The sequence below is a fragment of the Bubalus bubalis genome, chromosome 14 (assembly GCF_019923935.1).
Source record: "Bubalus bubalis isolate 160015118507 breed Murrah chromosome 14, NDDB_SH_1, whole genome shotgun sequence".
Lineage (NCBI taxonomy): Eukaryota > Metazoa > Chordata > Mammalia > Artiodactyla > Bovidae > Bubalus > Bubalus bubalis.
This window is the reverse complement of record NC_059170.1, coordinates 54,088,175-54,102,594: the sequence shown is the minus strand read 5'-3', so window position 1 is coordinate 54,102,594 and position 14,420 is coordinate 54,088,175. Positions and strand designations below refer to the sequence as shown.

The 14,420-nt window shown below is 43.6% G+C and overlaps 1 protein-coding gene across 2 annotated transcripts in view; it reads right to left on the bottom strand.

Annotated features, from left to right (window-relative positions):
• Window positions 1-13,527, bottom strand: part of NMT2 (N-myristoyltransferase 2) — a 59,675-nt gene extending 46,148 nt beyond the window's left edge. Inside the window, exon 1 of one of the 2 annotated variants that reach the window (XM_044928096.1) lies at window positions 12,938-13,527. In XM_044928096.1, coding sequence (XP_044784031.1) covers window positions 12,938-13,506 — 569 coding nt within the window. In that variant the 5' untranslated portion in view covers window positions 13,507-13,527. The remainder of the gene's footprint in view (window positions 1-12,937) is intronic. The other variant, XM_025264365.2, reaches the window with a different exon arrangement.
• Window positions 13,528-14,420: the final 893 nt, after the last annotated feature.

Below are 14,420 nucleotides of genomic sequence, written 5' to 3'. Positions count from 1 at the left end.
TCCTTGCCTGCAAAAGATGAAGTTTTCAAAAGATGGTGTTCCCAAAATTGTGAGGATAAAACGAGTTAATATGTTAGTAGTTGACACAGAGAAATCACTCAGTCCAAGATAGCTATTATTATGATTATCCTGCTTTATTTTTCTTCATATAACTTCTTGAGAGCTAAGAATATAGTATTTATTTGTCTTCTTCTGACTAGAACATAAAATCCATAAGACAGCCTCTTCCATTGTATTCTTAGCACCTTAACAGTGTCTGAGGTATAAAATAAATATTTGCTGGATGAATGAGAAATCAATGTAAAAATCACTAGGAAGATAAAAGACCAAGAGAAGAATGGGCTTAGGATATGAATAAATGATTTGCAAAAGAGGAAATCCTAAGAGTCAATAAATTTATGAAAAGACGCTCAACCTCACCAGCAATGAGGAAACTGAAAATGAAACCACCTCAGATTCTACTTTTTCTCCTTGATTTGCCAAACATTTTCAAGTCTAAGAATACCAGAAAAATGTGAGGTAAGGGAACACTTATATAATGCTGGTACAAGCATTTTGGCAATAAACTGGCACCCCCACCATAACTATCATCATCATCATCACTATCATCCTCATCACCGCCACCATCAACATCACCACCATCATCACCATCACCACCATCAACATCATCATCACCACCAGCAACATCACCACCACCATTAACATCATTACCACCATCACCATCACCACTATCATCACCATCATCCTCACCACCACCACCACCATCATCACCCCATCAACACTATCACCACAATCAACATTATAATCATTACCACCACCATCACCATATCCACCACCATCACCACCACCACAATCAACATCACCACCACCATTATCATCATCACCACCAGCAACATCACCATAGCCACCATCATTATCACCACCAGCAACATCACCATCATCCTCACCACCACCACCATAACCACAATCAACATCATCATCACCATTATCATTACCACGAACATCACCATAACCACCACCACCATCAACATCACCATAACCACCATCACTACAATCAACATCATAATCACCACCATCACACCACCATTCTCATCACCATCATGGCTGTCCGCATAACAGTTAACACTTTAGTGCACTCACGGGGCAAGCACCTTACATATCTACACTATGTGTAAACTATCACAACAACTGTGTGAGGTTAAGTCCTCTGACTATAGTTACTCCCAATTTACAGAAGAGGAAACCACAATATGCAGAAGTTAAGTACCTTGCTGAACATCACAGCTAAATAGCAGCAGAGCCAAGGATTCAAATCAGTCACTCAGGCTCCAGGATCCAATTAATTACTATGCTATATCATCTCCTATTTATCCACTGCCACTGGCTGAGTATCTGTTTAAATATTTATTGGCAATCTCAAGGTCTTCTTTGGGGAATGACCTCTTCTTTTGTGAACATTTAAAAAAAATTAACCAGGCAGTCTTTTATTGAATAGTAACAGATCTGTATGTGTTTGTGTATAGGTGTGTATGTGTATTCTGTTTGGGATCTCAAGTCACTTTACTGAGAGGGAAATGCACTACCCAGGAGAAAATACATATGAGGTGATTTTGGCACAGTTTAAGAAAAATATAGGGGTAACCCAAGGAGCATCACAGTGCACAGTTGATGGAAGAAAACTCACAGCCCCAGCTGCACGGGAGTCGGGCTGAGGTCAACTCAAACTCTCCAGAGTACTGGCCACAGGCTGTTCCCATACTCCATCAGGGCACCCATCTGATACAGGCTGATCACATGGCTGCCCCACTCAAGAACTGATTTTATTGACAGTTCAGGTTCTCTTAATAGAAGCGCCTTGAGTGAGTCTGGTTTTTTGTTTGTTTGTTTGTTTGTTTTTGCCCACACCATTCATTATGTGGGATATTCCCCAATCAGAAATCGAACCCATGCCCCTGCATTGAGAGCACAGAGCCTTAATCACTGGACTGACAAGGAAGTCCTGAGTGAGTCTGTTTTCTCAGCAGCCAATCTGTGGGATTCCAGTCATGACTTCTTCATCTGCTTCCTCCCCAAGTGCGATGCACAGTCCAGAGCAAGAAGCCAACCTTGCCGCTCTCAGCACCTGGCTTCATCACAGCACGACCTTCATCAGGATTTCAGCCACCTCATCAATTAGGGAGCTTCATCCCTAGCTCAGCAATTTCCTTCCCCAAGGTTCCTTAGAACCACATCATCTCCGGTCAAAGCAGAAAGTCACAGAGAAGACCTTGGAGTGCTCCAAGCTCAAAGCTACCCTACAATTTTGTGACCAGTGAGGAGCAGAAACTGACAATGACCTTTATCATTATAAAGGTCAGCCAAGGAGACAGGCAGCGGTAGCTACTGAGGCTGGAGCATGGGGCAGCGGCCACAGTGGGACCAGCCAACAATCCCAATGTTTCCATGTCAGCAGTACAGGATGGCTGTCTCTGGCAGTGGCTCACCAATAAGCCCTGGGCAATCCTGGCCCAGCTAGAGTAGGACCCTGGACGATTCCCTTTCCTAGTTTCTGGTCTACAGTTTGTTAACCAATTCCCCCTTTTGGATATTGGGTTGTTCCCAAGTTTCTAGTTCTTTCAGCTTTTACCATAATCTAAATGTGGGAAAACAGGTTCTATCTCAGTAGCCTTCTTTTTTCATGATTATTTCATTATTATCTAATACATTTGAAGCTTGCTTCCCATAAAAATCCAATTCTTTCATGTTGAGGTTTGACAGAAAACAAAATTCTGTAAAGCAATTATCCTTCAATTAAAAAAATAAATCATTAAACAAACAAAAATCCACTTCTAATAAGGCTGTGGAAACATGCTCAGTCATGTCCGACTCTTTGCAACCCCATGGAGTGTAGCCTGCCAGGCTCTTCATGGGATTTCACAGGCAAGAAGACTGGCATGGGTTGCCATTTCTTCCTCCAGGGGAATTTCCCTACCCAGGGATCGAACTTGAGTCTCCTGCTAACTCATCATAAAATTTTATCAATACGCACTGGCCAGAAATAGTCCAGCATGAAGTTTAGTCTGTGAAGTAAGACTTGTCTTTGCAGATTATCCAAGATCAGAATGAAGGAGGAAATATTTTAAATGCTCCTAAGAACTGTTTGTATATCTTTAAGATCATTACACATAACTGAAAAACTAAATATAAACTGTTCAGATATTCCACAAATTTCTTAAAAGTGTATTTGCTTGCATTGCACTTAACACTGCTCCAAGATGAAATGGTGAGCAAAACAAGTAGAAAAATCAAGTTTTTCAAAAAGGATTGAGGGTGTTGGTAGAGCATAGCCTTCAAGATAGTCCAGATCAGTGAAAAATTAACCAATTTCCTACAGCCTTTCTCACTCATGCTCACAAATGTTTTTATGATAGAAGATCAGCCCATACACAGTTACACAGTAGCTCCCACTTCTATGACTTTTTTCATTTCCGGATCTTTCAGAGTGAAGGAAGATGATTAACAAGTCAAAAAAAATTTTTTTTCTGGCTGTGATTCATTTCAATATTTCATTACCACTGTTAAATTTAATAAGATTAATGTGCCAGCAAAGTTCACAATTTGATGTGCTTTTCAAATGATATCCCTATTTCTGAATTCTCTTGCTAGATCCAATTTTCATTTTTAATAATACTTCCTCTTTTGAATAATTCCAATGATGCTCATGGACCTAACCAATTCTCTCATTAAAGGAATGTTCTATGTTTTGATGAAATCCTCATGGTTACAGCGTATAACAAAACATTAGGCTCCCCCTGCCCCGCCACACTCCCAGAAAAATCTGATGCAGAAGCAAGGGACAAGATGTGCCTGGCAGGGAAGGAAAATCATCATCTCAGGCAGTTAAATATGTGAGGAGGGGCAAGGAGGCTCCAACAGCAGGAAGGTAATAGCCAGATCTCATCTAGGCTGCAGGGATTCCAGGGACTGATGCCTCTAAAAGGGTAGGTAGAAACACTGGAACAGAGTTTCTGTTCTTGCTTGACCTCAAGTAGAAGAGCTGAGTGATGAGACTGTGATATGAGACCAAGTGCAAAGGCCAGAAACGAGATGCAGAGAAAACATGATTTCAGGGGGCAGTCAAGGTTCAGAGGCCGAGTGGAGGCTGTGCAGGTGGCCTTCTTCAAAGGGAATCACAAAAGTGAACTTTGAGTTCTCAAACATAAAGGACAGGACCGCCCAGATCCAAAAGGGAGCCAGAGGTCATGGTCCACTTTGGGATGGTAGAAGAAAGAGACAAGGACATTTTTTAAAAAAAAGCAAAAGCAGATGCAGACTAGTACACAGAAGATGGATAAAAAAACAACATCCTACCACATAGCACAGGGAACTATATTCAATGCCCTATGACAAACCAGAATGGAAAAGAATATGAAAAATATACACATGTATAACTTTGTCATAGAGCAGGAATGAACACAACATTGTAAACCAACTATACTTCAATAAATGTTTTAAAAACAAAATTAAAAAATAAAAATGTAAAAAAGCACAGAAACACCCCCAGAGCTCAGAAAACGTGTCTGAAAGAGAAGGAACAGCTGGCAATGCCTAGGATGACAGCTTAAAGGTGGGGACAAATCAGGAGACAGGCAGGACAGGCGTCTGTCTTTTGCCTTTGTTTATACTGCCCCCGACCTCCGGGCTGTGAAAAACAGAAGGTTAATCCAAGGAGCTCTGGGGGCCCACAGTACCTGAGGCACAAGGTCTCTGGTTCTTAAACCTGAGGGATGGGACAGGGCTCAGGACAAAGTACATACTTGCTAAATCCTATGAATTTGAAAGTCAAATTCTTCAATTTCCCAATCAAGACACTCATACCCAGAGAGATTCATTGACCTCTATTTTGACATCTGACTGAAGGGGAGTTTTTCGATTCCTGGTTTAATACTCATTTCCACACACCACACCGCCTGCCTAAAACTTGTTATTGGGAACAGCTTTTAAATTATTCATGAAGAAATATTTTGAAGAAGTGCTATACATCCAAGTATACTTGTTTCAGCATTGTTTCATTAGCACAAATGATTGAAAACAGCCTCATGATCTAAGAACAGGGGACAGATTAAATGAGTAATGGGACATCCATGCAATGATGGTACACAGTCTTTCAAAAAATTAGGTTCAGGGTTTCTCTGGTGGGTTCAGTGATGAAGAATCCACCTGCCCAAGTAGGAGACACAGGTTCGATCCCTGACCCTGGAAGATCCCACATGCCTTGCAGCAGTTAAGCCTGTGTGCCACAACTATTGAGCCTGTGCTCTAGAGCCCAAAAGCCGCAGCTACTGAGCCCGTTCGCCCTAGAGCCTGTGCCCCACAGAAAGAGAAGCAAGCCACTGCAATGAGAAGCCAATGCGCTGCAACTAGAGAGTAGCCCCCGCTCGCCCACAACTAGAGAAAAACCAGTGCAGCAACAAAGATCTAGCACAGCCCAAAATAAAAATAACTAAATAAAAAAATAAAATTTCTTTGGAAAAATGAGGTTGAGGGAATTCCCTCGCAGTTCAGTGGTTGGTTAGGATTCGACGATTTCACTCTCAAAGGCCCAGGTTTAATCCTCTGTTGGGGAGCTAAGATCAGTGCAGCCAAATAAGCAAAAAATGAGATTGGTCTATGGGTTTTGATATATAATAGCCTTCCCTGATAGTTGGTAAAGAATCCATCTGCCTGCAACGCAGGAGACCCCGGCTTGATTCCTGGATCAGGAAGATCCCCTGGAGAAGGGAAAGGCTACCCACTCCAGTATTCTGACCTGCAGAATTCCAGGGACTGTATAGTCCCATGAGGTCGCAAAGAGTCGGACACAACTGAGCAGCTTTCACTTTCACAAAAATATGTATATGGATTTCCAGGATACACTGTTAAGTGACAATTCAGGGTGCAGGAATGAAGGGGCATGCTGCCATTGGTGATGAATGCCTGTTCCACGTAAGCACGCTTGTGCACACATGCACACACCCCACAGCCTTGTACGTGTGTAGGATGCCACCAAGAGGACCCATCAAGAACTGGCATCAGGAGATGCTCACGGGGAGGGAAACTCAAGGCTGGCAGAATGAGAAGTCCTCCTCACAGGATACCCTTCTTGTGCTTTTTGAAGTTTGTACCATATGCTCATACTACTAATTATAAAAGACGAAGGTCCCTGCAAAGTCAAGGGTGACATACAGAAGTCCTATTTGTTACAGTACAGGTCGAGCTGTGCGGGTCAAGCCGAAATAACAGCAGCACAGGACACAGACACTCATGTCTCTCTCCAGGGAAAGTTGTAGCTTCCCTCAATGGGGAAGTTCCGCTCTCCTGCCTACAGTGCACCATGTGGCCCTGCGACAAGTCACTTACCTGTGAGCCAGAGCTTCCTTCCGGTAAAACAAGGGTCTGCCTGAGAAGATGGCTGAGAAGACGGGTGAGGGTGTGACGGGGGCAGAGGCACTGGGTGAAGATGCACTGGGTAAGGGCCACAGGGCCTTTGCCAGGGGCTGTCACCCTCAGTTACAATCACTGGGGAAAGCATCATGAAAGAAAGGGTGATGGAGCTGGACTTTGAACTTGGAGAAGAGGCGGAAGTGGGAGAACTAAGAGACCACTCTCAGAGGGGCACTGCAGGAGGCTGCAACCTATTGGAGGTGGAGTGGAATGGATGACACTGAATCCCTTAGGTGAACAACGATGTCTGACATTGAATTTGAACTTATTTTCTGCCTTAGGCTACAGTCAAACCTGATTCACTGGAAAGACCCTGATGCTGGGAAAGACTGAAGGCAGAAGAAGGGGACGACAGGAGACGAGTTGGTTGGATGGCATCACCAATTCAATGGACGTGAGTTTGAGCAAGCTCCAGGAGATGGTGAAGGACAGGGAAACCTGGGGTGATGCAGTCCATGGGGTCGCAAAGAGTCTGACATGACTAAGCGGCTAAACAACAACAATACTTAAGAATTCCAACTATCCAACTGTCAAACAAATTTTAATCAACCATGTTAAAAGAAACATTGGATTATCTGCATAACCCCTCCAAAGGAAATATTACAAAATCATCTCACACAAAAAAGCAATCAGAAACTAATCAGCCAAAATGTAAATAAAATTGTATTATAAAGATGTGTCAGACAGTTATAATTTAAAATATGATGTTTTTCTGGATGTAATTATACTTGTAGTATTTCTCAGATTTTTTAATTTATAATCTGTTTTCTCTTCTCATTCCAATTAAATACCATCTTTGGTTTTCATCATGTGAGGGGGAAAAAAAAGTCTAGGGAGAAATGCTACAGGACTCAAAGCATTCAGAGCTAGTGATGAGGGAGACAGGGGCAACAAGGATATGCTGGAGGACCATAAAAACCTCAGTAGCCACAAGACCCCCAGGAATATGTATGAGCTTGAGCCATTTTGTTAGATGTTAAAGAAAAGAGTGATCCTGGAAGATAAAATGATATGGAAACCCTTGGTTTTTAGAAAAATGAGGAGAAAAATCCCAGCAGCTTCTAGACGGAAAACAAGGCAAAACAAAGAAAATGAATATGGTTGCCTATAAAAGAAAGAGAAGCAGACAGGCAGAGAAACATCTGTTCCACTAAATGCTAAAGATAATAAAAAGATAATAAAATAATGTTTACGGAGCTTGAAGGAAAACGATTATCACAGAATTATGTTTGCATCCAGACTCTGGCTCATGCAAAAAAAGCATCTTCAGACATATAGGAGGTTAGAAAATATATCATCTACACACTCTAAAAAAAAATTAAATGAGAAAATACTCAAAGAAGACAGGAGAAGGTGCAGTTTATAAGAAATAGTGGTTAGCAATGAAAACAGTAAAGCTGTCAAGACGGTTTAAGACATTTTTTAAACTATGGATGTGAATATAACACAACAGTTAAGAAAAAAGCTTTAATATAATACAAGGGCAAAAAGAAAAGAAGCCAGATGGAATTAAAATCCCAGATTATTTCAGCAAAACCTAGGATATGTAAAGGAAGAAGAAATCCAAATATCCTATACCGTTTGTCTTGTTTGGTAGTAGAATATTTTAGACATGGTTAAGTTTTTACATTGACAGAGAAATACAGGAAAAAAGCATCCTTGTTAGAAACTTAATAGTAATTCCCAGAAGAAGAAAAATAGGATATAGAGCTCCTCAACCATTAGAGGAGAAAAAAATAAAGGATGTATGGAAACTTGACATATTCTGTAAAACACAAGAAAAGAATGAGGAAGTATTCTGAATACCAAGAAGGCTTACAAAATTCAAAGGCAGGATATGATCTGAGCTGTTTAACACATTGGCCACGACCCACATGTGGCTATTAAATTCTAATAGTTTCAAATTAAAATGGAATAAAATTTAAAATTTAGTGCCTCAGTCACACTAGTCACATTTCAGGTGACCAGTGATCTCTGTATCACACATTTTCATCATAGCAGAACAGTCTAGCAGACAACACTCACAGCCAGTGCAAAATACAAGGTAATATGAGTCTATATAAAGTATGATCCTATTTATGTTAAATATACATTTACATACACATATAAATATATAAAGGGGTACCCAGGTGGCTCAGTGGTAAAGAATCCACCTGCCAATGCAGGAGACACAGGGTACTCGGATTTGATCCCTGGGTCACGAAGATGCCCTGGAGGAGGGCATGGCAACCCACTTCAGTATTCTTGCTTGGAGAGAATCCCATAGACATAGGAGCCTGCTGGGTTACAGTACACAGGGTCACAAAGAGCCAGACATGACTGAGCACACATGCACATAAATATACAAACATTTATGTTTATATATGGTTGCGTCAGTTTATGTATGATTGAGTTTATAGATGATCATATATAATTGAGTTTATATATGATTGAGTCAGTGAAAAATAAAAAATAACAAAAGCATCTATATAATGTATGATCTTACTTATGTAAATATATGTATGTATATATGTATATAAATATAAATAACAATAAATTACATGGTTAATAGTGGTATCTCTAAAAAGTAAGATGACTAAGGGACTTGCTTTCTCCATATATCTTACTGTTTGTATTTTCATTAAGCATATTACTCTTACAATAAGTAAAAGTCATTAATACATTTTCAACAGGAATAACCGTAGACCAACCAACCAATCTCTTTCTTGAACTTGGTTCCAAACCCTGGGTTAACCCAGTAACTGACTTTAACTTTTATATATCTACCATGTACACTTGGGTTAATAAATAATTTGAAGATAGCACAGCATGTGTCCAATATACTTAGAGACTTTCTTAAGAGTTTGGCCAAGCCCTGCAAGAAGTTTGTTCTGAGCCCCAGAGTGATAGCATCCTTTCAGATGGAAACCTTTGATCATTTTAAATGTTATTTCCCAAATCAGGAGGTTGCTTTAGCAAAAGTTGTTAGCTCACCTTTCCATTTAGATTTACTGTATTAATGTATGTGTGTGTTGAGTCTCTTTGATTGTGTCCAACGCTTTGCTACTCCACAGACTGCAGCCCACCAGGTTCCTCTGTACATGCGATTTTTCAGGCAAGAATACTAGAGTGGCTTGCCATGCCCTCTTCCAGGGGATCTTCCCGACCCTGGATCAAACCTGCGTCTCTCGTGTCTCCTGCATTGGCAGGTGGGTTCTTTATCACTAGCGCCATAGATAACAGATCACATTTCAGAAAGAGCAGTTTTGAATTATCCCTTAAGTTTTCCATGATAAAAAATATATATTGAGAATTTTAGTAATTTTCTGCATCTTCCCACAAACCCTACAGTTGACTGAAGAAAAGATCAACAACAAAGTCAGAACTAATGACACGGTACACAGAGTAGCTTCCAATATTCTCCCCTTAAATTGGAGATAAGAAAAGAGAGGTTACTGCTAAGTCACTTCAGTCGTGTCCGACTCTGTGTGACCCCATAGATGGCAGCCCACCAGGCTTCCCCGTCCCTGGGATTCTCCAGGCAAGAACACTGGAGTGGGTCGCCATTTCCTCCTCCAATGCATGGAAGTGAAAAATGAAAGTGAAGTCGCTCAGTCGTGTCCGACTCTAGCAACCCCATGGACTGCAGCCTACCAGGCTCCTCCGTCCATGGGATTTTCTAGGCAAAAGTACTGGAGTGGGGTGCCATTGCAGGGTCTCTGATAAAAGAATTTCAAAGTTTTAAACTTTCCCAAATGCCAGATCTTTAATTTTTGTTAAGAAAAATAATATATTTAAAATGTCTGGGAATAACCCCCAAATACCAAAACTATTTCAGATCTACCCTAGGGGATAGTTCAGTCACTTATCTGCCAACAAAGACATTGTCATATATGCTTCTTTTATTCCCTATGCAAATATTCTTGGTAACTATTCACCACAGTGAATAATGAGGGGAAAGTTCTCTGAGTGAAAAGGGGATGAGACACATCAATTTGTCCAGGAAATATGCACTTTGAAAGTCAGTGTTTGTTTGTAAAGCAAGGAGAGAGATTTGGTTCTGCTGCCAACTTAAATGCTAATTTAAAAGAATCCACCTGCGATGCAGGAGTCATGGGTTCGATCCCTGGTTTGGGGACATCCCCTGAAGGAAGAAATGGCAACCCACTCCAGTATTCTTGTCTGGAAAATCCCATGGACAGAGGAGCCTGGTGGGCTACAGTCCATTAAGTTGCACAGAGCTGGACAAGACTGAGCACACATGTACACTTTTCTCCTGAGGCTCTAGTTTTAATATGTGTAAGACAATAAGTAAATACATTATACTCAACAGTGGATGTAAATTAATTCTTTCAGGCCACAAGTGTACTGTTTAGTGAATGACCCACACCTAGTGGCCTCCAAGTGATCATTCACCTTTAAAATATCCATTCCTTCAAAGCCTCATTATTTGTCACCTGATTTCAACTGGTGGAGAATGAAGAGGCCAGGTGTAGAAAAGAGGTGTCTTTCAAATTTTAACATTTATAAACTTGAGCTACTTAAGAAGAAAAAAAAATCTAGGTTTCCACTGAGCCATATCATCAGTACCCAAGCCAAATAAAACACAATTACTCCCCCATATTTGGCACATGCCATCTGAATTAAAATCCAAAAAAGTGGTCCAACTAGCACAGCCACTTGGATTTTTACTAATCTCCTTACATTTTAATAGACTACAATAAACCCATTACAACAATTTCTTCCTTCTAGAAGCTTAAATCATGTTATCTGTTCTTGGGGAAAATATTTCAGTCCATTGAGCAGCTCTAATTTTGAGTAACTGTGCTAACGTATAATTAATGTGCCTATGCACTAAACTGAAAACCTTGGGAAGAAGGCATGGATATGCTTTTGGGTGTGAACGTGGGAACTGCAAGGTTCCTGGCGGCAGCTTCCCCATCACCCGCTACACAGGTGAGTAATTTTCCGTACCATGGGGCATTCTTGACTATATAAGCAAAGAAGTACATAATCAAACCTTCAAAAGGATGAAGAACAACAAACAGACATAACAGGTGAGAAGACAGACTGTCAAGGAGCTTGCTAGAAAGACAGGTGCTCAAGTTTGGGGGGTAACTCAGCACATTTGCATCTGTGCCCATTTCTGGCACTAGTGCCATTGTTTCAATAACATATCTATATTTAGCTATCTATCATAGACAAATTTCTATCACTGCATAAACAGAACTGGAGCTCAGATGTCTGCAGAATTTCCTTTCCTCTCTTTTTAAAAAAATATTCAGACTAGAATTCTAACATTCTGTACTTGCAGCTGCCACTGAAAAATATTCATGCCAATGAAAGATACATTTAGTCAGCTTTTCTCTTTCTTGATCTCTTTTAATATTTTATAACACTTTAAAACTCAAAGTTCCTGTCTTAAATAAATCTCCAAGCAGACCTTAAATAGAATGTAAATACTCCACACTTTAAATCATCAATCATTTAAAGAATCCTCTCCATGAACTGAATAAATAAGCCATCTGTGACTAAGGCCTCCCTATCATGTTTTTAAGCTGACCCACTTCTTCGCCAGTCACCATGGTTTGCAAAATCTCACTTCTAAAGGGATAAGTGCTGGGCTCCAGAGCATAGTTCGAATCCAACTGGGTAAAAGGGTAATTAATGTAAACACAAGTTGGGATTTAAAATGACCCCCCTATTTATAAAAACAGAACTTCAATACCCCCCTTCACTGGAAGCAATCTTTTCCCCCCAAAGGAGAGTGAATTAAGTCTGCAGCGGGGGAGAATGGGCGCCAGTGAAAGGAAGAAGAAACCTAATCAGGTGTTAAAACGGGTGTCTTTGGACATCAAGCAGCAAACAGGATCTGGTCGGGTGGGCGGGAGCGACCCCCCAAGACTGAGTTGAAATTTGGATCTGGACCGCTCCAGAGATGCGGACTCGCTCGGCGGGGGCGGACCTGCGCGACCCCAGAAACCCAGCCGGGACCCCCGGTTCCCCCTGCCCGGGTCCGCGCGGGGCAAGGCAGCCAGGGCAGCACAACTTTCCGCAGCTCCCCGGCCAGCGCCGCGGAAACCAGTAAGGGCAAATCTCAAACTGCTCCCCGCCATCGGAGGCTCGTTATCCCGGGGGTGGTGGCGGCTGGGGGAGGGGTGGGAGGGTCTGGGAGGACTTCGGAGGAGGATGACAAGCAGAGGAGAGAGGAGAACCACTTCCCACCGGCCGGGCCGCCACAAAGGGAAGGGCGTCGCGTTCCCCTCGGTGCCGCCAAGTCACACGCCGGCTGGGATGCGGACGCGCGAGGCCGGCGGGTGACAGCGGCGTGGCTGGTCCCGGCGCCCCTTCGCCCACCCGCGGCCTCGCCCCCGCCGCCCAGCTCCCCTCGCGATCCGCACCCCCGGACCTCCAACAGCCCCGGAGCAGCGCGAAAGCCACGCGGGGGCCCGCCCGCCCCGGAGCCGGCGTCCGCGCGGAGCCCGGGCGCGCCTACCCTTTGGCGTGCTCCGTCTCTTCCTCATTGTCCCCGTCGATCCCGCACGTGTCCTGGTCGTCCAGCTCCAGGCTCTGTTGGCTGGCCGCTGACTCGCTGTCCTCCGCCATCTCGGCGGCGCGGGCTGGGAGGCGGCGCTGGAGGGCGCGAGCGCGGGGGGCGGGCGCGGCGAAGGCGGCAGCGGGAGAAGCTCCCTCTAGCGCAGCTAGCCGTCTCCTCCGGGCGCGCCCGCCCACTCTGCCCCGCCTCACCTTCGTTCCGCCCCGCCTCACCTCGTTCCGTCCCGCCTCGCCCCGCCCCGCCGCGCCGCGCCGCGCCCAGCCCCGCCCAGTCCAGCCTCGCTCCGCCCCGCCCAGCCTTGCTCCGCCCAGCCCCTCTGTGCCGGGTTTGGGGGCGGTGCGCGCGCCCGGGCCGTCCGGGGTTGGGGGCGCGCGGGACAGCGGCACGCACAGTGCGCAGGGGCGTAGCCCTGGAACACGCCTCAGTCTTCTGAACGCCGCAACCCGCTGACCCCAAATCCTGAGTCTTCGTTTTTGGAAAATGGACAACGCGATTTTACATCTGTTCATATTAAGAAGAGCTGTCAACTCTGCAGGAAATTCATACTCAGGGGTAGGCCGTGCACAGACCACTGATTTCCAGAACCCAAACCCCATCCCTTTGTGAAGGGATTTCATTTCATACGTCTTTGTAAAGATTGGTAAAGAAGTCTTTGGAATCTTTGTAAAGATTTCATTTCATACGTCTCTGTCCAGTGTACTATAAAGTCAAAGTCTAAACAGAGTGCTTCCAGCCTTCCCACCTGTCCATTCCAACCGGACTCGTGGCCCTAAAACTCTTGACAGAGGACAGTGTAGAGCTGCCCCTTTTTTTGCTGGACCGCTTAGCCCACAACAGCCATCTTGGGGGAAATGGGGCTTGAAGAGTGTCAGGGGCGTCATTCTGGCGTCCTCAAGTGAAGGTTATGACCTAAACCTCCAAGCAGAAGTGGGTGGCCTTCTGGGCTGAAATGGTTCCGTGTCTCTCCCGGTGAAGGCAGGAGGGTAAGGAGGCACTCCATGGATTGCCAAAGAAAAGGCACATCAAGTCCAAAGTCTTGTTTGCTGTTGCACTCTGTACACCCCGGTCCTTCCCTTGTTCTCCGTTCATGGACAGAGTTCAGGGTCCCACTAGGTTATGGGACGCCTGCATGGTTTTACAAAGGCAGTGGAAAGATAGTTATTAGAAATGCCCAGTGATGGAAACGAGACTTTAAAAAGCTACCTGTAATTTTTGGTGTAGGTCCTTTTTTTTTTTTTTGCAAAAAGTATTGAGAACATTTTGTGGCTTCTATTTTTTTCTCCACAAGCAAGACCATGCCCTTAAAATGATAGAAGTACCTAAAAACAAAAATTGTAGAGCGATTTCAAAGTTCACCAGACTTTTATGACTGCCTGAGGTTGAGCTTGCAAAGGTTCTGAAAGAAGTGGAAAATGGGGCCAAA